Below are 20,046 nucleotides of genomic sequence, written 5' to 3' on the forward strand. Positions count from 1 at the left end.
CTCTCCCCAATGCAAGTGGATCCGATCCACCGACGGCCGGTATGTAAGCACGGTGGCGCGACAAGAGCTGAGCACGCAGTGGTGGATCGATCGATCGGGGCTGGCAAGCTAGGCAAATACGTACAGCGAGCGAGCAGCAATGCAAAGGGCCGGCCGGCCGGGGCTGCTCAAAACCTTTGTTACTGGCTCGATCAATATATATAATGGAAGAAACACAAGAAGGCCGGGGTTGTTGGAAGGGGAAGGCGGTGGCTGCCTCTTCCGATTCCGATACACCAACGAATAATCGGACGATCAATCGTTGCCGCCTTGCCGTAATAATCGGATCGCCTGCATATATGGCTGCATGCCTTGTTCGAGTCGGATCAAAACGTACCGATATGGATCGGAGTCGGAGCCATCACGATTCACGACGCCTAGCCGGTTGTTGCATGCAGACCCGACTTGCCCGGCCTGGCCTCCTATACGTCATCTATCTCTAACGATGACATGCATGCACATAATATGCACCCATGACACGTATGTACCCAATAACCTTGTTTTCGATCGACCACTGCAATGATTTTCTGTTTTCATTTCCTCTAAACAAAGGATCATCATTCACTAGCCTAACAGCATGCATCTCCAACCGTACGTAACGGGAAAAAAATGTAATCCTAAAATCCTGGTTTTAGTTTCCATCCTTTTGTAATCAAACGAAATAAAAATTAACACCTACCACCACCGACAGTTTCCAACGAACAGTTGCTCCTAATAAAAAATTATTAATAATAATAATATAAAATAAAAAGCAGGTGTATCACTTCACCTCAAGGGCTTTGGTCCTGCTCGTGACACCGCCGCCGCCTACGGCCTCACAGTCTCGGTCATCAATGGCAAGTCGCAAGGCATTTAACACAAACCCAGAACCTTCAAATTAGAATCTACATTGCCCGCTCTACCTCTCAAAGTGCTCTCTGATCTAAAAATAGTGGCTCGGGATTTGATTCCGGCGAACCTCCTAGCTTAGGCGGTGGTAGGTGGCGACCATGACCACCATCCTTGACACCCTAACTCATAGCCAAAACCTATCTACAAAACGCAATTAATCTTCATTGCCTTCTCTACTTCTCAATATCCTTGGATCTGAAATAGTCGCCGGATATTCGAGTCCGGCGAACCTCCAGGTGGCGGTGGCGGTGGTAGGGGCGATGGAGTGTCGAAGAAAAAAAGAATCGCCACCCCAAGATAGGGAGTAGCATTCCTTCACATATTTTTTGCACGTGGATGCCTCTGTTTTTACACGCACAAATAAATTGGGATTTAGGATAGGGATCTAATAGAGAAAGTTTTTTTCATCCTACAAAAAAATCAAGATTGGGAGTGGCTTTACAAAGCTGTGTCTCCCAAATCATGACCCCTAATTTTTATTCAGGAGCCTCACCTATGTTGGGGTGTCTATTTTTCCAGGCTTAACTCTAGCAATAGCATCAAATTAGGGCCTACAATTCTTGTTTTGCTTTGAAGCATATACTCTGTGTGTACCATCTCAAAAAAAGGTAACTTTTCGAGGTTTAAAATTTATATCTAAAAGAATAGTATTCTAATACGGAAGCTAATCACAAGTGCATGCAAACGATAAATACCAAATCCAGGAGATATCCTCTGGAAAGGAAAGAAGATGAGGGCGCGTCTTTTCCCAACCCCAACGTCCTTAATCTGTCTAAAAATTTCTAGAAAGTTATTTATTTTTGGACCAAGGGAGTACATGGTTCATATAAATGCATGCTCAGCGTTTGTTTGTATCTAGGCTTGGCAGGTGCCTTTAAAATGTTCAACTTTTCGTTGACGATGATTGAAGGGTGATGCTCCAACGGTGGTCATTGGCGTCGCGAAGTTTCTGACATATTTTAAGCGCCAGGAATAAGTCAAGCGGGTGAAATTTGATGGCAGTTACCTCATGTGGCAACTTTTCCAATATAGAAGATGAAAAATGGCTAGGCTGTTGTAGATCTCTTCTCTTTTGAGGAGTTTTGTATTTTACATAATGGCAAAAGAATGACTAGAACAGTTTGATGCATGTGATCCGATTATTACGTACGGCAACTAACACCGGTACAATCAAGGCGCCGACCGATCGATCGAGCAAGAGGATCCATCGCACCCGGCCTTCTTGCATGCATTGTCCGAGTCCAACACGCAAGCAAGCAGCCACCGCCATCGCGCGCCTATATATCTATCTCTTCTGCCCAGCCGATCGACGGTCCATCCACCGCTTGTCTTACCGGTTACCGCACGCACCGCCGGGTCACTATACTACCTACCACCGCCCACCGGTGGATCCTATTCCGATCCAGAGAGCAGATCAAGATGGAAGAAGAACAAGCGCGCTACACACGACACAGGCGAGGCCCATACATGGACAGCCGCCTCTGGTTGCATGCGCCGAGGAGGAGGACTACTGCCATCATCATCTGATTCTGATGAACCACCCGCAGAAATGATCCCGATCCCCGTAGACGACTTGACCTTCTCCCCCAATGTTCATGATGATGCTTATAACTATGATAAGGATATTAACGTTTAAGAGCAACTTAACCTCCTTTCTCCTATCTCGACTTCGTCGTTCCCCATTCCGATCCCAGTGACCCCGGCCCCACACCACCAAGGCAAGCGTTCTTGCATCGCTGCCTCTAGCAGGGCCATCCTTCGTCTCAAAGACGACGATGACTCATCGGACGACGACTGTGTCATCTTCCTCAAGGCATTGGCCGATGCCGACCGATATCAGGAGGACGACGCAGCTAGTGCAGAGCCGACCATGTCGACGCTCCGAGCCATGCCCTGCGCTCCCACGTCTTCCACCAGCACTGTATCTTACAGTGGCTCTGAGCCACGCGTTTGACATATATGGAGACACACGGCAAATATTCTAGTCGCAGTTCAAGTGCCTTAGGGTAGAAGGTATGCAGAGCCAATGAACTTATAAAAAATAGATACAGCATATGCCTAATTTTAGGACAATGTCTTAAATCATATCTGGTCTTACTTTGGGCTAAATCATAAAAGCACATACATACAGATATTTGCAGAACAAGGAACCGAGTCTGTTAAAATATAAAGTGAATTGCTCCTCTTTCCTATTAGTTTAAGCTTTCGGTAATCCTCCTTATAGCTCGCGTCGCCCGCTCGCTCTATGCGCTGCGCGCCCCCCACTCGCGGAACGGACCCTGCCCTTGCCCACACCGCCCCGCCCACTCGCTCTGGTCCACGGGACGGACCCCACCGTCGCCTGCGTCGCCCCCGCTTGCGCCGCATGAGCCCGCTTGCGCCCTCTTTGCCGCCCACCCACGCCACGTGCTCCCGCCTGGACTCACGTCTCCCGTCGCGGCCACGCTCCATCTGCCTGCCCCGACCCCTGCCGAGGTCCGTGCCACCAACGAGCTCCACAACGACGCCCTCCACGCCACTCCGCGGCATCGAGCTCCACGTCGACGAGCCTCCATTCGTCCAAACAGCTACCAGATGCACTACTGGATTCAGGTTCTTTGCCGAGTGCCTGAGGCACTCGGCAAATGCCAAATTGCACTTGGCAAAGCCTTTGCCGAGTGCGGCACTCGGCAAAGAACACACGGCAAAAAATTGATTGGCAAAGCCCTCTTTCACGAGTGTCTTTTATCGCGCACTCGGCAAATGGTTTTGCCGAGTGTCAAAATGGACACTCGGCAAAAAAAGTGGTTTGCCGAGTGTTTTTCCAAAATACACTCGGCAAAGGATTATTGTTTGTCGAGTGTTTTTAGAATTACACTCGGCAAACCTATTTTCCAAAGAAAAAAAAATATTTTTTTCTCAGCATACTGTTACTGTTTGCCGAGTGTTTTTTGAAATTACACTCAGCAAACCTATTTTCCAAAGAAAAAAAATATTTTTTTCTCAGCATATACTACTGTTCCAGCTGACGTGCACATGCCAAGCCCTGTCTGCTAAATAATCCTCCGAAAACACAAGCAGGAGGCGCCGAAAGGGATCTAGCCTCTCAAGGGACGATGCCTACCCATCTAAAGCTCCCATTTGGCACCAAGTTTGTCGGATCCAAATGCCAATTTCTCTCATGAGCAGAGGCACCAGCTGCACCGGCAGAAGCTGGGGCAGGAGCAGCTGCAGCAGCAGCCGCATCGCCACCACAGGCACCGACAGCACCAGGAGCAATCGGACCAGCAGCAGCCGCAGCAACAGCACCCGGTGTCGCTCCTCCGCCGCTCCTCCTCCGTCGTCATCTCCATGAAGGCCGACACGGGGGGTTTCGAGCTGCGGCGGCGGCTGCTACTCGCGCTCCTTCTCCAGCGGCTGGTACAGCGTGATGTTGACGATGTCCTTCTTCCTCGGCGACGTCTCCGCCAGTCTGCATGCAGGTGATTGCTTAATTTGCACGGTCGTTGCCGACAAGACAAGATCGATAACGGGCATCACGGTGCAGTGCAGTACATTGGGACGGCAGCTTGGAGTCCGCCGCCTCCGCCATGGCCTCGTAGTAGTAGAAGTCGAAGTGCGACCTACTGCCGGGGTACAGGTCGCTGGCGCCCTAGATGCTGAAGAGCGACTCGTTGGGCGCCATGCTCCACTCGGCCTGCGACACCGACGTCCTGTGCTGGAACATGTACTGAAGTCTGGACTGCCCAGAGTCCTCACAAACATAACACATAATCTTTATATGGTAAGACACATAGTTCAGAGAGCACAAATCATTTCAGTTTAATTGTAATACCATGAGAGTGTGAATAAAATGTGTGGAACTGAAAGAAAAGGTATAGTTCAGAGAGCACAAATCATTAGCCACAGTCACCTACTACAACCATTTCATTTCTGGTTATAAAGTGCAGCAAAAGGTAACTCATCCTTAAACACACTCACCTAATACTACAATACTGTTGCAATTAAGCAGCAAATTAGTGAATGTCTAGGAGCAGATATACAAAAATGTAAATTACATCAACATCATCACGCCCAATTAAACAGCCCAGAGGTTGCATAAATTACAATTAAATAGTTCAAATGTACTGTAATCCATGTCCTTTCGATTATGTGCAAGGTTAAATAGATGATAGTGTAGATATGCTAGGTTCAGTACAAAGAAATACTTCAAAACAGAGAATCGATCTAGAGAATTAGCAAGGTACAGAAGCAGTTCTACTGCCGACACACATGTATACTTGGCCATGCAGCCCGAGGCCCGGTAGCCCGGCCCACGGCCCACTAATTTGACCCGACACGAGTCCGGCCCGGCACGAGGGTCTCTGGGCCCGGGCTGGCCTAGCACGCAGCTACAGGCCGTGCCTGGGCCGTCGCGCAAGCCCGTGGGCTAGCACGGCCCGGCACGGTAATAAGCAGGCGGCCCGAGGTTGGCCCGGCAGCAGCTCCCGCGCGGCCTGCTAGCGGCCCAGCGGCCAACGACGCTTTGGCCTCCCCCTGCCATATAAGCGCGAGGCAGCCGGCGCCCCTCACAAACCCTAAACCTAAATCACTCGATTGACTCCTCCTCTCCACTCTCCAATCCACTGCGCCGCAACCGCCGCTCGCACTCTCGCCTACAGCCAGTCGCCTCGCCTCGCCGTATGACCGTATCCACTATGCCGTCGTCGACCCTGACTCCGGTGACCTCGAACCGCCGCCGCCGGCGTGCTCCCCACCCTCTCTACCTCTCCCTTCTCCCTCTACCTTTCTCCCCTCTAGATCTCGGTGATTATGTGAGTTTGTTGACCCCGTTTGTCCCTCCTCCGCCGCTCGCCGTCCTTGCTGACCTTGTGTCGTCTTCTCTGGCTGCGGGGCCGTCGTCGTCTTCTTCTCCGGCACCGGGCTCTGGTTGCGAAGGTAAGCACCTAACCCTAACCCTAACCGGCTAACCCTAATCCCCATCTTTCTTCTTTTTTTGATGAGATCTCTAACTGATCTATTCCTTCCTCCTTCACAGGTCGGTAGCCGATGCTTCAAGCTCTAGCTGCGGCATAGAGCGAGGAGCAAGGCGGCCACCCGCACCGTTGAGGTACGGTGTTGGAGAGGCGGCCATGGTTGAAGACGATGGCGAGCTTCCGCCTGGCATGGCCCCTGAGGGCGAGAACGACGACGACATCCGTGATGATGCTGCTGCGTTGTTCGGTGTCGATCTCGGAGACGGCGACGGTGGTGAAGGGGCGACGGCGTCTGCGAACCCGGTCGGCTCCAACTCCAACGGCTCTGTTCCATTTGTTGCTGCTGCTGGTAATGGTAAGGTTGGTAAGCGCAAATCTCCTGTCTGGGATGATTTTGAAGAGATATTTGAGACTGTGAATGGAGTACAGATTTGCACTAAAGCTAAATGTAAAATGTGTAAGTCAACCTTGTCTACTAGATCTAGTGCTGGCACTGGTCACTTGAAGAGGCACCAGAACTCTTGTAGGCAGAAAACTGATCAACGTGATAGGGTTCAATCTAGGCTATCTTACAATCCTGATGGTTCTGTGCATAACTTGGATTATAAACCTGAGGTAGCTAGAACTGAACTCTGCAGATTGATTGCTAGGCTTGATTTGCCTTTGGGTATTGGTGATTCAGATGCATTTGAGGAGTACATTCAACGTGCTCATAACCCTAGGTTTCGTAGGGTGTCTAGACAGTCCACCACTAGAGACCTTCGTGCTCTATTTACTGAACGTCGTAATATGCTTAAGAATCATGTTTTGTCTGGTGCATCATCTGTTGCTTTGACATCTGACATATGGTTTGGAAATGCTAAGGAGGACTACATTAGTGTAGTTGCTCATTATGTGAGTGCAGATTGGGAGCTACAGAAAAAGGTAATTGGCCTCAGGTTGATTGAGGTGAAGCACACTAGCGAGAACATTTCTGAAAAAATTGCTTGTGTGGTTCAGGAATTTGGTATGATTGACAAGATTTATTCTGTTACTCTAGACAATGCTTCCTCCAATGCTAAGGCAATGGAGACTTTGACACCCATGTTTGCATGTTATTTAGGTTCTGATCCAACACCTACTTCATCAAATCCTGATAAGCGTAAATATAATCTTATGCATCAGCGGTGTGCTTGCCATATCATTAATTTGATTGTGAAATCTGGTTTAAAGAGATTTAAAACTTACACAGAGAATTTTAGAACTGCTATTAACTTCTTAAATTCATCTAATCACAGAATTGCCATATTTAAGAATTATTGCAATGCTCAGGGTGTTAGACCTAGAAAGTTTGGTTTAGATATGGATGTGAGATGGAATGCTACATACCTTATGCTTAAACACTTGCTACCTTACAAGGAGGTTTTTTCTGTGTTCATTAATGCAAATTTTGGCTGCACATTGTTGACTCCAAGACATTGGCTCATTGCTACCAAGATATTGGAGTTCCTGGAATTATTTTATAAATCAACATGTGTTCTATCTGGTGTTTACTATCCAACTAGTCCACTAATTCTGCACCATATGCTTGACATTGCTCATCATTTGCATGAAAGTGAAAAAGATCAAAATCTAATGGCTGTTGTCTATCCTATGAAGCTTAAATATCTTAAGTATTGGGAAAATATACCTCTGTTATATTATATTGCTTTCATTCTTGATCCTAGAGCTAAGTTGAGAGGTTTGTTTAATGTGCTGGTAATACTTAAAGAGAACATTGGTGTTGATTATAATAAATATTATGCTGATGTTAAAACTGAAATTTACAAGTTATTTGCCAAGTATGACAGCAAGTATGGTTCTACAAGGTCTCAAAAGCCTGCACATCCTGCAGTCAACTCAGGTAAGAGGAAACAAGCATGGGGAAGGATCTTTGGCGGCCCTGGATCATCAGCTATTGTTGGTCCTCCTCCCCCTGCCTCTGTCTCCACTTCAACTCAATCTGCTGCCTCTGTTGCTTGTGAGCTCACAACTTATCTGGATAGTGACAATGTCACTGCATATGAGGATGATTTTGATTTGCTTCTCTGGTGGCGTGACCACAAACTAACCTATCCTGTTCTTTCTATAATGGCAAGAGATATTATGGCTGTTCCTGTTTCTACTGTCTCTTCAGAATCATATTTCAGTTTAACAGGAAGGATTATTGAGGAGCGGCGCCGAAGACTTCTGCCTGAACATGTGGAGATGCTTGCTTGCATCAAGGACTGGGAGCTAGGTGATAGAAGACTTCAGAAATCCCTCAAGAAGTTTGCACAAACTTTGCACAGGCAATCACCACAGAGTAGGTAAGCTATTCCCAAGACATCATCGCTCAATTCGTGCTCAAACTCCAGAAAATCCAGATCACGTGCGAGAACTCGAAAAATCCCCAAAAACAAAATCGTGGTGCTCAAGTGAAGGATTTGTTAGGGGATTACCCTAGCCTTGATCACACATGTCCTAGCACCAAAATCCCTCAAGAAGTTTCACCCCAATCACAGCCAAATTCGACGAACCAAAAATCACTAAAAATGCCTCCGAAAATCACACAAAAATAAAAACTTCAGTTTTGGAGAGGGGAACAAGTGGTGCACGAATTTGATCCTAGGATTACAAGCCACTTCAGTTTTGGCGGTCGGGGGCAGGGGGCGCCGGCGGCGGCCGGGGACAGGTGTGCCTGCGTGTGCGGCGCGGGTGGGTGTGCGCGTGTGTGGCTGTGTGCGGCCGGATGCGGGGTATATGAGTGGGGGTTTGCCGAGTGTGCGAGATCTGGCACTCGGCAAACCCCTTCTTTGCCGGGTGTCAGAATTGAGGCACTCGGCAAATTTAGTTTTTTTTATTTTTTTTCTAACCACTGCACCACACTGCCATCTATATCTAGATTCTGTTTTGGTTCCCCACATATTATACTAAACCGAGGCCCTAAATGAATTTAAATAAAAAAGTTGTAAACTACAAAGTTTCATAACTTTTCGAGATCTACACTTTTAGTTTAGGAAGTTTTTCCATCCGATGTCGTTTACAAAATTTGAATTTCAAAATTTTGAAATTCAAATACAGTTTTGCATGATAAGATGATTTCAAATCAAAAAGTTGCCAACTACAATGTTTCATAACTTTTCGAGATCTACAGAGTTTAATTTGGTTGTTTTTCCATCCGAGGTCGTTTGAAAAGTTCAAATTTTAAAATTTTGAAATTCAAACACAGTTTTGCATGACAAGATGATTTCAAATCAAAAAATTGCCAATTACAAAGTTTCATAACTTTTCGAGATCTACAAACTTTATTTTGGTTGTTTGGTCATCTGATCATCCAACAAGGTCATTCTAACATTGTTCACAAATCTTATATATCTCTCTTGTAGTTTCATAAACTACAAGGGAGATATGTTAGATTTGTGAACAAATTTACTTTCACTTTGTCATATGAAGAAAAGACCACTCGGCATTCTTTGCCGAGTGTAAAAAAACACTCGGCAAAGAAGCTTCTTTGCCGAGTGTCAAAAAAAAACACTCAGCAAAGAGCTTCTTTGCCGAGTGTTTTTTTTTCGCACTCGGCAAAGAAGCTCTTTACCGAGTGCCCGAAAAAAACACTCGGCAAACCACTTGGCACTCGGCAATTCTCTAGTAGTGATGCTACGCTGAAAGCGTATGTTGCAAGAGTTTGTTTCATGTGTTTCAAATGTTTCAGAAGTATGTTGCAAGTGTTGTATATCGATGTTGCAAAAGTAGATCGGGATGCTGCACATGTTATAATGGCTATACACACGTATGTTTCAAGTGTATGTTCTAAATGTTTCATCTGTTCTAGACGAATGTTGCAAGTGTTTTATCTGGATGTTGTAAAAGTAGATCTAAATGTTGCATATACATGCATGTTGCGAGCATATGTTTTAAGTGTTTTTAGGTGTTTCATATGTAAGTTTGCAAGTGTTTCATCTGGATGTTGCATATGTTTGCAATGGTTTTAAATATTTTTAGGCGTTTTCGTAAGTGTTTCATACGCTTGTTTCGAGTGTTTCATCTGTCTTCCTTTATATGTTGCAACTGTTGCATCTGAGTATTTCAAAAGTAGATCGGGTGTTCCACATGGGATACGCGTGGGAAGCGGCTGGCGGCGCAGGACGATGTCAGGAGTGGTGTGGGCAACGTCCGGGGCGGCGCGGGCCCACTGCTGATGCGCTCGCTCGCTTGCCCGATGCGCTAGGAGCTCGCTCGCTCCCTGTGCGGGCAGCATCCGCTGGACGCTAGCGCCCGGATCGGACGTCCAGGAGCTAGCAAGTCTGTTAAGCTTTTGGGTTGAACTAGTTGGTGCATGCAATTTATAAGTCAAATTTGGCATATATCAGGGCTAGAGATATTGAATTCCAATCCTGGATAGAGCAATTATATAAAATAATTGTTGCTTGTTCCTATTCCATTGTAAGGCCTAAGGGGAGCCTCCATGTAAGGGGCAATTCATTAGTCCACCTCTCTTTTATATCAGCTTAAGTTTTTGGATGAACTGATTGATGCAAGGAACTCAATAAAATCTTGACACTCCCCTGCGTGGACTGTCTTATGTCTGCTGTCTCCTCATCCTGCAATCGCTCTCAACCATGCTGGATAAAATTTCCACGGGGTAGTGCAGCTAGATGGTGCCGGTCAAGGGACAAGGGAAACATGTAATTAACATGAATTAGGAAGAGATAACCCAACAATAGAAAAAACGGGCCAAAGCCCATAATAATCTACAAAATAATTAATTCGAATTTTGGAAAGGAAAAGGTACTCACTGTACAAGTACTTTATAGTTTTTGAGTGAGTAAATAAAATCATGAAAATGCTATAAATAAAATAGTACTTCTTATGGCGTGTATTGTGGGAGTGACGTCAGGCTGTGGAGTGGCAGGTTGAATGGGTGAGACTAACTATGTTTTGGTCCACTTGCATCAACGAGCCTGGACAAACACACCCTTTGTTTGTTTGCTTGTACTTGGTATGGATCCTACCTTTCTACACTCACAGCTGTATTTTCACGAAGTCCGATGCTGCAGTATGCAACCCGAGCCCGGAAGAAACGAAGGTGAGTTTCGTTTCTTGGATGCAGCCTTTCCTTTGCTCTGAGGTCCGTGCGAGCCTGGCCCATGGTGTTGTCCACAAGATCAAACACGCTATCTACACGCCCATGGTGTTGTCTTTCCTTCGTTCCACAACCAGTCAACCTCCACTATGCTGCAAGGTCACCACTCACCGCCGATTCTCGTGCTTGTCAATAGAAGGTGCATGTGCTCTCCACATACAATTGCTTATACTATAGCAGAGTATCTTTACAAGGATTGAAACATGAAACCGCATATATATCAAGCAGTACCACATGCGTACGTATTTATGATTATATGTATGTTACAGATCACAGCTTGCATTGCATTGGACCTAAGGTAGCTAGGTAGGTACAAGAGAACGAGATGCTGCTGGGTCGTCATATATGTTTCATAATCTATATTAGATATATGATGATGTGAAAATATCATCGGATCTTTCGTAGTCGTCGAACCCTAGCTAGGATATGATGCCTCCGTGCGTCTTGTTGCATGCTCCCGTTCCTCCTCCGGTCATCCTAGTCATCCCCCTCCTCCTCGTCATCGTCATCCGTGGTGGGCAGCCGGTGGCGGCAGAGAGGGCAGGCGGCGCTGCGGCGGAGCCACTGGAAGATGAAGTGCTGGTGGAAGGTGTGGGAGCAGGGCATGGCGCGGAGCCTTGTCATGTTCTCTACACCAGCTGCTGTTGGCTCCTCCTTGTCCTGATCTGCAGGATCAGCCAAAGGCTTAAGGCAGATGGCACAGTCGTCGTCGTCGTCCGTGGTGGTGACCTCCTTGAGCCCCAGGATGGCCTTGCTGGAGGCAGGGATGCGAGCACGCTTACTGATGGGACTGCGCTGGCGCCGGCTGGCAGAACCAGAGATAGCGGTTTGGAGGGACGATGGGGGTGGCGATCACTACAGGAAACAGTGACTTTGCCGAGTGCCCCAGGCACTCGGCGAAGCCCCAAATACACTCGGCAAAGACTTTGCCGAGTGTAACACTTGGCGACTAGCACTCGGCGAATTTTCCACCAGCAAACAGATATTTGCCGAGTGTTAAATATCGGGCACTCGGCAAAGGGTTTGCCGAGTTTCAAAAAACACTCGGCGAAGTTAAACCCTTAGCGAAAAGGGGGTTAACGGCGTCCACGGTAACGGAGAGTTTGCCGAGTGTCAGACGGAAGACACTCGGCAAACATCTTCAACTTCCCCGAGTGCCAAGCCTCCGACACTCGGCAAAGAGGGGTCACACCACACCATTTTACTACGTTTTTGCCGAGTGTTAAAGCCAATACACTCGGCAAACATCTACGTATCTGCCGAGTGTTTTGGCTTTAACACTCGGCAAACATTGCACACTCCGCAAAAAATTGCCAGAAAAACAGAAACTGGCCTCTTTGCCGAGTGTTAAAGCCAAAACACTCGGCAAAGGACCTCTTTGCCGAGTGTTACACTCGGCAAACTGTCCAAAACCCCCTTGTTTTTACTGTTTTGTTACGTATAAAGGACCCCTCTCCAACAAAAATAACAAGCATGTATATTACATCACAGGCATATATTAAGCATCACAGGCACATGAATAAGTTCTAGTTTATTCGAGAAAGTAATCCACAAGTTCTAGTTTAAACAAGTAATGCACAAATAATCCACAAGTCACTGAGGAGGGGGCCCTTGGAACCACTGTGACTGATCCGGGTCTTGTGGTTGAGTATTCGAAGCCGCCGATTGATTCTGCACATAGGAGAAGACATGTGCGAGACAATATTGATATCATTTGAGCTAACTAAGGAACTTGTCTAAGTTAAAGTATTCAATCTAATGTGTCAAGTGACTCACAGGAGTTGTTGTGGGTGGCTGACATGAAGGGAATAGCATCGGTGGCGGTAGCAAAGATTGACCCATGCTCGAAGCAAAATTCTGCATGTATTGAAACATCTGGTCCATCCTCATCCGATTTTCTTCCTCCATCCTCTGCCGCTCGGCCTCTAACCTCTGCTGAACCATCTGCTCCACCCTCTCCTCCATCTCCTCCCGTTGCCTCTTTTCTGCTTCCACGTGGGCCTAAAATATTTCATCGCAATGTTACAATGCAAAGTTAAAGTACGTAAGAACCAACGAATGATGAATGGAAGAGAAAGAACCTGGAGAGCCTCAATCTGGAACTGTGCAGTGGTCGGCCGTGGGCGTATCGCTGGGCTTGAGTCCGTGCTCCTTGCTCGGATCTGGGAGAGAGTGGGAGTAGAGGCCGTGTCGATTACGCTGTCGCCAATCCAATACTGAATATGCTTCTTGCCTCCTCCCACCCTCATCACGATTTCTCTGTCAATATCCTAGGAGCTCGGATCGAACTCTGGCTCGTGAACCTCCCTTGCCATCGCTGTATACTAGGTGACGTGGCTGTGGATGCTTGGATGGCTGTACGCCTCAGGCGGGTCCTCCGGGTTGAAGTCGATGTCAGCCGTCGCCTTGCCCTTTTTGGACAGAACCCATGCCTTGAGCTCGGAGCAAGGCTGGCCATCATGTGACGACGACTGCGGCAAAAATGCAAAATGATTAGAAATTATGTAGAATTGAGCGTTAGAATAAAGAAATGAAGTTGCGTACCCATTTTTCCCTATATTCATCAAGGCTCAGGCTGTCTTGATGGTGTGATGCACCTGGCATCTGCAAACGCCGCTCCCGGTAAGCAAGGTGGTGCTCCAACCACCTGGGCTGCAACCACTCATCCACCATCATTTCCCAGCACTGGGTATGCGCTCGGCACCACCACGGAGGCACCTACATCATCAAGCATGTGACTTATGAAAAAAGAAATTAAGCATAATTAATCTCAAATAAAGTAAGTATCAACGTTCTTTGCTTACACTCATGAATTCGTCCTTGGTCTGGTTCATTGTCCTTGCCTCCTCTTTTTTAACCTTCATGCTTCTGTATTGAGCATAGAACTCGATGATGGCCTGGATGCGCGCCTCGTAGTGCATGTCCTTCATGAGCTTCTTGGTGGCTTGTTCAGAGACAGACTTTGCAATGGCCTCGAATCCCTCCTGGCATCTGTAGAAGCCCTGCATATAGAGGCGATGTATAAAGTTATTATTTCAAGAATGTCCAGTGAAGGTGATGTATTGAGCAATGTAGTGCGAGGAATACTTACCCACAACTCGCCCTTCACCCGCTCCGCTATGTTGGTGAATCTCCTGCGATCACGATCAGGGACGTCGGGGGCGGCGACGTAGTGGTCCCACGTGTAGGCCGGCTGCTGCTGTCCGGCTTACGCCACCAAGCCAGGGAAGTGTTCCCTGCACAAAAGGCCAAGGATGCCGTTGACCTTGCGGTTGTGATCACCCCCACTGAGCTTAATCAAACTCCTGCACAAGTGATTATTATAAATTATTAGTTTCTTTTGTAATTTTCAACATATCAAAATTATTGCGAATATTTAAAGTTACTTACCTGGTCCCTGTCAGTTTAATCAGCGGGCATCTATGCTCAGGTATCGAACGCCTCAAGAGGGATGAGGGACCTCGCAACCAGATCTGTACACAGCATCCCAACCCTTAAGACGACTGTCGGTTTGGCACGAGTATGACAAATAATAAACTTGCGTGGCCTATTGAGCCACAATATAGACGTCGTCTCCTGGTAAGATGGATGATTATCGAATTTCGACTAGCCCAAGATTAGGGGTGCGTCATGACATCTGGATCAAACCAATGACATTTGAATATGACTAGATTAAGAGGTTTGCAACCCTGAAAAGTTAGTTCGTATATTTCTTTAATTATTCCGTAGTACTCGACCCCATCAAAGCCTGGCGTAAAAACTCCGGTATTTGTGGTTCTTCGATTGGGCCGACTTTGCTCATGCCTTGTTGTGTGAAAGCGATATCCATTGACGTCATAACCGGTAAACGACCTGACCTTATAGACACAACCATCGGCAACCTATCTCAACTCGACATTCATAGACGCTTTGGTTTGGCCCTGTGTGGCAGAACCGCCTAATTTAATGCCTCACAGGAGTGCTTGCCTTCCATTAGACACTAAGCACTCGAGGGAGAACACTAAATTACTCGATTCCGTCGGGCACACCCCAGGGGAGAACCCGAAAATCCACATTTTTGACATCAGGATCACAAATGAGAGAATAAAGCTTACATCATTCATAACCATTTCTTACATCACTTTACATGAACATCAGAGTATAACATTTATTATTATAATAGCGGAATGTAATCATATTATCAGAGTTATAAACAATTTAATTGAACAGCGGAATAGAAACATCTGAACAGAGTTACAGCGGAAATAAACATCTATTAATGACATGATGAAGTATTGATATATACACTACGACAATAGATTATGAAACTTTCATTTATAAAAGCATTTGGTGAGAGTTATAAATAGCAACTACGATCGCAGCGTAAAGGAAATCCTCTCTGAGCCCACCAGGAGGAATCCACACACAAAGGTCAGCTCAAGCCTCCACCAGTTACCTACAACAGGGGGAAATAAAACCCCGAGTACTCAATTGTACTCAGCAAGACTTACCCGACAGGAGAAAAGAAAAGACTCCAAGGATATGCAAGGCTATCTGGTTTGTGGGTTGCATTTGCAGAAAGCATTACTAAGCGTGCGTCCTTATATTCGGTTCTTTATTAATAGCCGCATTGGTTCATTAACTAACCATTCTATGTAAGCACCTGTGCTACTTTCAAAGCAGGTGGTAAGCAATCAGATTTCCTTTGTCCATCTTCCATCCTTCATCTTTCAGTTCTTACTACGATGCTAAACCGTAGACAAGCCGTACCGGATTTCCTGGCGATTCGCGAATCAATGCCCCCAGCTGGGTACCCCGAAAACACACGCCCCGCTTGTACCCCGGGCACAAGCAGGACCAACCCATCACTCTCCTGTCCTGGGTGTCCAGGTCCTTGTCCAAACTAGGACTCCAAGCCCCCGCCCCTGAGTCCCGGACTCAGCGCGGTGCAAGGACCTCCTCCACCAAAAGCAAACCCTAACAGTCGGTCCAGAAAGAGCCGGATCCGCGACAAGAGAGCAACAAGTCTTCCAAGCGCCCATACACAAGTATGTGCTCGGGATAAACAGTCTGTGACCTGCCTAGAGTCATATGCAACGATCGGTCCTTAACCGACCAGACAGGGAAAAACAGTGTAACCAAGCTATGCCCCAACGGCCCAGAGGAGACCGGCGGTACCAGGCCAGCCCAGCTGGCGAGCGCAACCGGCAGCCCAAGCGCACAGACCTCCGGTCGGCCCAGCAGCGACGGCCACCGGCCGGCCCAGGAGCGGGACAGCACGCACGGCCCAGCAGCGCGAGCAGGCCCAAGGCGGGCAATCGGCCTAGGCGGCCTGCCCACAGACCGGCCTAGCGATTTATGCAAAAATGACCCTGCTCTATTCGCTAATCAACCCGAGGTCCAAACCACTATTTATATGAGTCTCGTAATTTACACCTAGACCCTCGAACAATCTCGTATTTGCATTCCTACGTCCTCACCTTCTCCTCTTCACAAGAACAGAGCACTGCCAGGAGATCCGGTCGGTGACCAAATCTGCCGTGAGACCGTCGACGGCGATGAGGAGGAGGCATCGCGGCATGACCGCTGTCGGGCGTATCCACAGGTGGGCACAGCACGGCCGGAGGCAGAGCGTGGAGCTCCGGCCACGTGCGTCGGCGCTCGTGATCGGCGGCGCTGACTGAGGGCGTGCGCGCGCGTGGGAAACCGGAAGAGGCAGCGACGGGCGCTACAGCGGGACGGCGCGGGTCCCAGCGAGGCAGCAGGTGTCACGGCAGCTCCACGGCACCAGCAGCAGAGCACGGGCGCGCATTGGGGCAGCGCCCAGGCTCCGGTCCAGCGCGGCGAAGGAGCGCGGGTGCGCTCGCTCGCAGGAACGGCCAGCACCGGCGGGCGGCGTCTCGGGCGCGCGGGCATTGAGAAGCCGCAGGAGAGGCTGGCACTGCTAGACGTAGCACGGGAGGCGTGCCACAGCGGCGCTGCGGCTCGGACCAGCGCGGGCGGCGGGTCGCCGTGGAGCAGCAGCGTGTGGAGGTGGCTTGGGGTTGCGGTGGTGCGGTACGGCCGACGCGGGAGGTGCGCGTGGACGGGACAGCGGCCGAGGGACGCAGATGCGGTGCGGCTGCCGTCCAGCGCGGTCACGGCGGCTGCAGCGTGGGCACGCGACGCGGGCAGCGGTCCAAATCAGACCAGGCTCACGCGCGCGGTGACGCTGGAGCGGACGGCCGGAAGACCAGGAGGTAACGCGGTGGAATGAGAGCAAGGAGGCGTCGGTGAATGCTGCGGCCGTGGCCCGAGAGAGACAGCGGAGCAGAGAAAACAAGGAGGCACGGCGAGTAAGCCAAAACGACCGGGACGCTGTCAAATCGGGTGCTGGCTCGGCACAGACACAGTCCAGAGACCAATCCATGCCGGCAGCAGAGGCAGAGGAAAAGCATTGGCTGCTTGCTGTAAGGTGCACTGGCTGCTTGCTAAAAAATGGAAGACAGCGGACAGAACTTGATGAGACGTTAGCTTTTACTGGCCTACCTCTGAGCACATGCATGCAGCTCCTCGCTACTCACTCACGAGAGTTGGCTTCAGGCGATAGCAAGGACAGCGCGACGTGGCCGGCAGCGGCATTCATTGCAACAGAGAAAACTGTGGGGCTCGCGAGCTGCGTTTCAGAACACGAGGAGCAGAGACAAGACAAAGACCAGACAAGGCTGCAGGGCAGGTCAACTGGCACAGTTACACGTTGTTGATTTAGAGTTACTGCCATAATGTGTGTGTATATACATATATATACATACATACATATATATATATATGCATAGATACATATACATATATATAACGGTTTACTACTTTAGTCAATTTGCAACGTCTAGGCACATGAAAATCTCAGTAAACCTCCAATTTGAATTTGATTCAAAAGCTATATATATGTGTATATCGTTTTATTTATTAACGGATTTTATTTTATTTATAAAAGTTGCTTTTCATGCTTAATCTAATAGAATGAACCGTTCGTCATTTACTTGCTAGAATCATTATCGGACAGTCCCAACTATCTTTACACACTGAGTAATTTAACTTGGCGTTGATTTGAGTCCACGAAACTAAGTCACACTGGATTCGCGTATCGCGTCGAATACGTTTTAAATCAAAAATCCGAGAAGCTCGTTTTGAAAACTTTACTGAGGCCTAAATCACGGCGCTAAAAAGGATCGTAACACCGGGGTGTTACAACCAACCCCCCTTAAAAAGAATCTTGTCTCGAGATTCGAAACTGGAAGCAGAAAAGGGGAAACGCGATTACGTTCCGTAGACCAGGGACTACACGAAAGATTACACGACTTCGAATACTAAACCACACGGGGATCTAGGGATACATGGTTAAGAGCAACTTGGTACAACCGAGACTTAATCCAGAAGTCGAGATAGACGAGGACAATTGAGAAACAACAAGATAATGATTATCCAAAACATGGCGTAGCACCAACAGATCCAGAAACAGTCGACTGAGAAGTAAAACATCACGAACCCTAAGACCAAACTTAACCAAGAGAACTTGAACTTCTTCACCGCACCAGATCCTTCCTTCTTCTCAGATCACACTATTACCTCAGACTGCCGACTAGCTTCACAACGATAACTGGATTTCGTAGCTCTACTTTGAATGTGAGAGGAATGGGGATGAAGAAGAAGAGCAAGGACCAAGGGTATTTATAGTGGCGAACGGAGAGGGGAAAGCAACACACCGGAGGCAGATGCGGCAGGGATGGGATACACAGACGGTGCATGCTGTGGAGATAAGGTCAGAAACATGGCATGCTTCCTGCACGAGCGGCGGAGGGGGAAATAAAGGAGAGTAGAGGGGGTCCGCTCGACGAGGTAGGAGTGTGGGCGGTCGTGTCACCAAAAGAAGAAGGAAAGGAGAGGAAAAGGGGGGGTCCGGTACGAGGGACGAGGTGTGAGAGTCGAGAGCCAACCAGATGCTGGGAAAAGGAGAAGCGCACAGTGCACAAAGACGACGAGCACTGCACGATGCCGCGGCCATGCGAAAACGGGATGCTACAGATCCCGACACAGGCGACGTTTGACCCAGCATGCGTAGCGCGGTCAACTAAGCACAGGGATTGGGACAAGACGTCCACTCCGACTTTTGCAATTACTCCCGACTATCCACTGCTAACCTTCCTTTACTACTCTTCTTTTGCTTTTCTTCCTTGACCACATCCGTCTTTCAAGTAGGCTGGGACCATGTCATACTTTCTTCCTCCAAAACCATCTCCTCTTGGTTACTAGAGAGAACACCTCTGCATCAACCCGTTGTGGAATTCCCGTTTGAACACCTGAACATTTCCAAGGAGAAATTTTAAAACAAAATGGTACGGCGGTGTAACTTGGTAAAGGTACTTGGTCAACAACCTCGATACCAGCACGTGCCGAGTGGCGTCACCATGTGGCAGCTGTTCCACAGGGAGCCCTCGGTTTCGTCGCGGCACCATAAGCTTTTAACCAGGCAACTACTACCAACTTACACGCCATGAAGGCAGTGGGGTCGTAGACCACAGAATAAGGGGAGTAGTGCAAAGGCAAATTCAAACAACAAAGGTTCCCTCCACAACAAGGGACAAGGAATTCAAATCCAACGGCGGATTTGTTTTAAAGAGATTCAAGTGTTCTATTGGGACATCCACAATTAGTCGATACATTGTCCAATATTATCCAATCACGGCTGATCTGCTAGTATCTGAATGGCAACTTCTCTTGTAACTCACTTAACATCGCCCTTGAAAACTTGGAGCACGTCTAACGAGACTTAAAGTAAAGGAACACAATAAACACAATGAAATAATTAAAATGCATATTCCAACGATCTTATACGGGTATAGCGTACAGACATTCAGGCTCCATTCACGACACAGCATTCACCTACGGTCAGACGATCTCAACACTACGGACGAACAACAACGACAAGAGTACAATATCGGGGGACAGCAACGAAAAACACTACTACTACGGGTACAACATCCCTAGGCAACTAATCTACAT

General features: G+C 48.1%; 1 protein-coding gene across 1 annotated transcript; it reads left to right on the forward strand.

Moving 5' to 3' along the window:
• The first annotated feature begins 6,041 nt into the window (after positions 1-6,041).
• Positions 6,042-8,216, forward strand: LOC136509458 (zinc finger BED domain-containing protein RICESLEEPER 2-like). Its single transcript, XM_066504251.1, has one exon. It carries the CDS (start codon positions 6,042-6,044, stop codon positions 8,214-8,216), a length of 2,175 nt encoding a protein of 724 aa, XP_066360348.1.
• The last annotated feature ends 11,830 nt before the right edge of the window (positions 8,217-20,046 follow it).

Source organism: Miscanthus floridulus, chromosome 15, assembly GCF_019320115.1.
Source record: "Miscanthus floridulus cultivar M001 chromosome 15, ASM1932011v1, whole genome shotgun sequence".
In the NCBI taxonomy this organism is placed as follows: domain Eukaryota; kingdom Viridiplantae; phylum Streptophyta; class Magnoliopsida; order Poales; family Poaceae; genus Miscanthus; species Miscanthus floridulus.

Excerpts from the sequence above, each read along its gene's own strand:
- LOC136509458 (XM_066504251.1), top strand. The coding sequence starts at position 6,042 with ATGGTTGAAGACGATGGCGAGCTTCCGCCTGGCATGGCCCCTGAGGGC.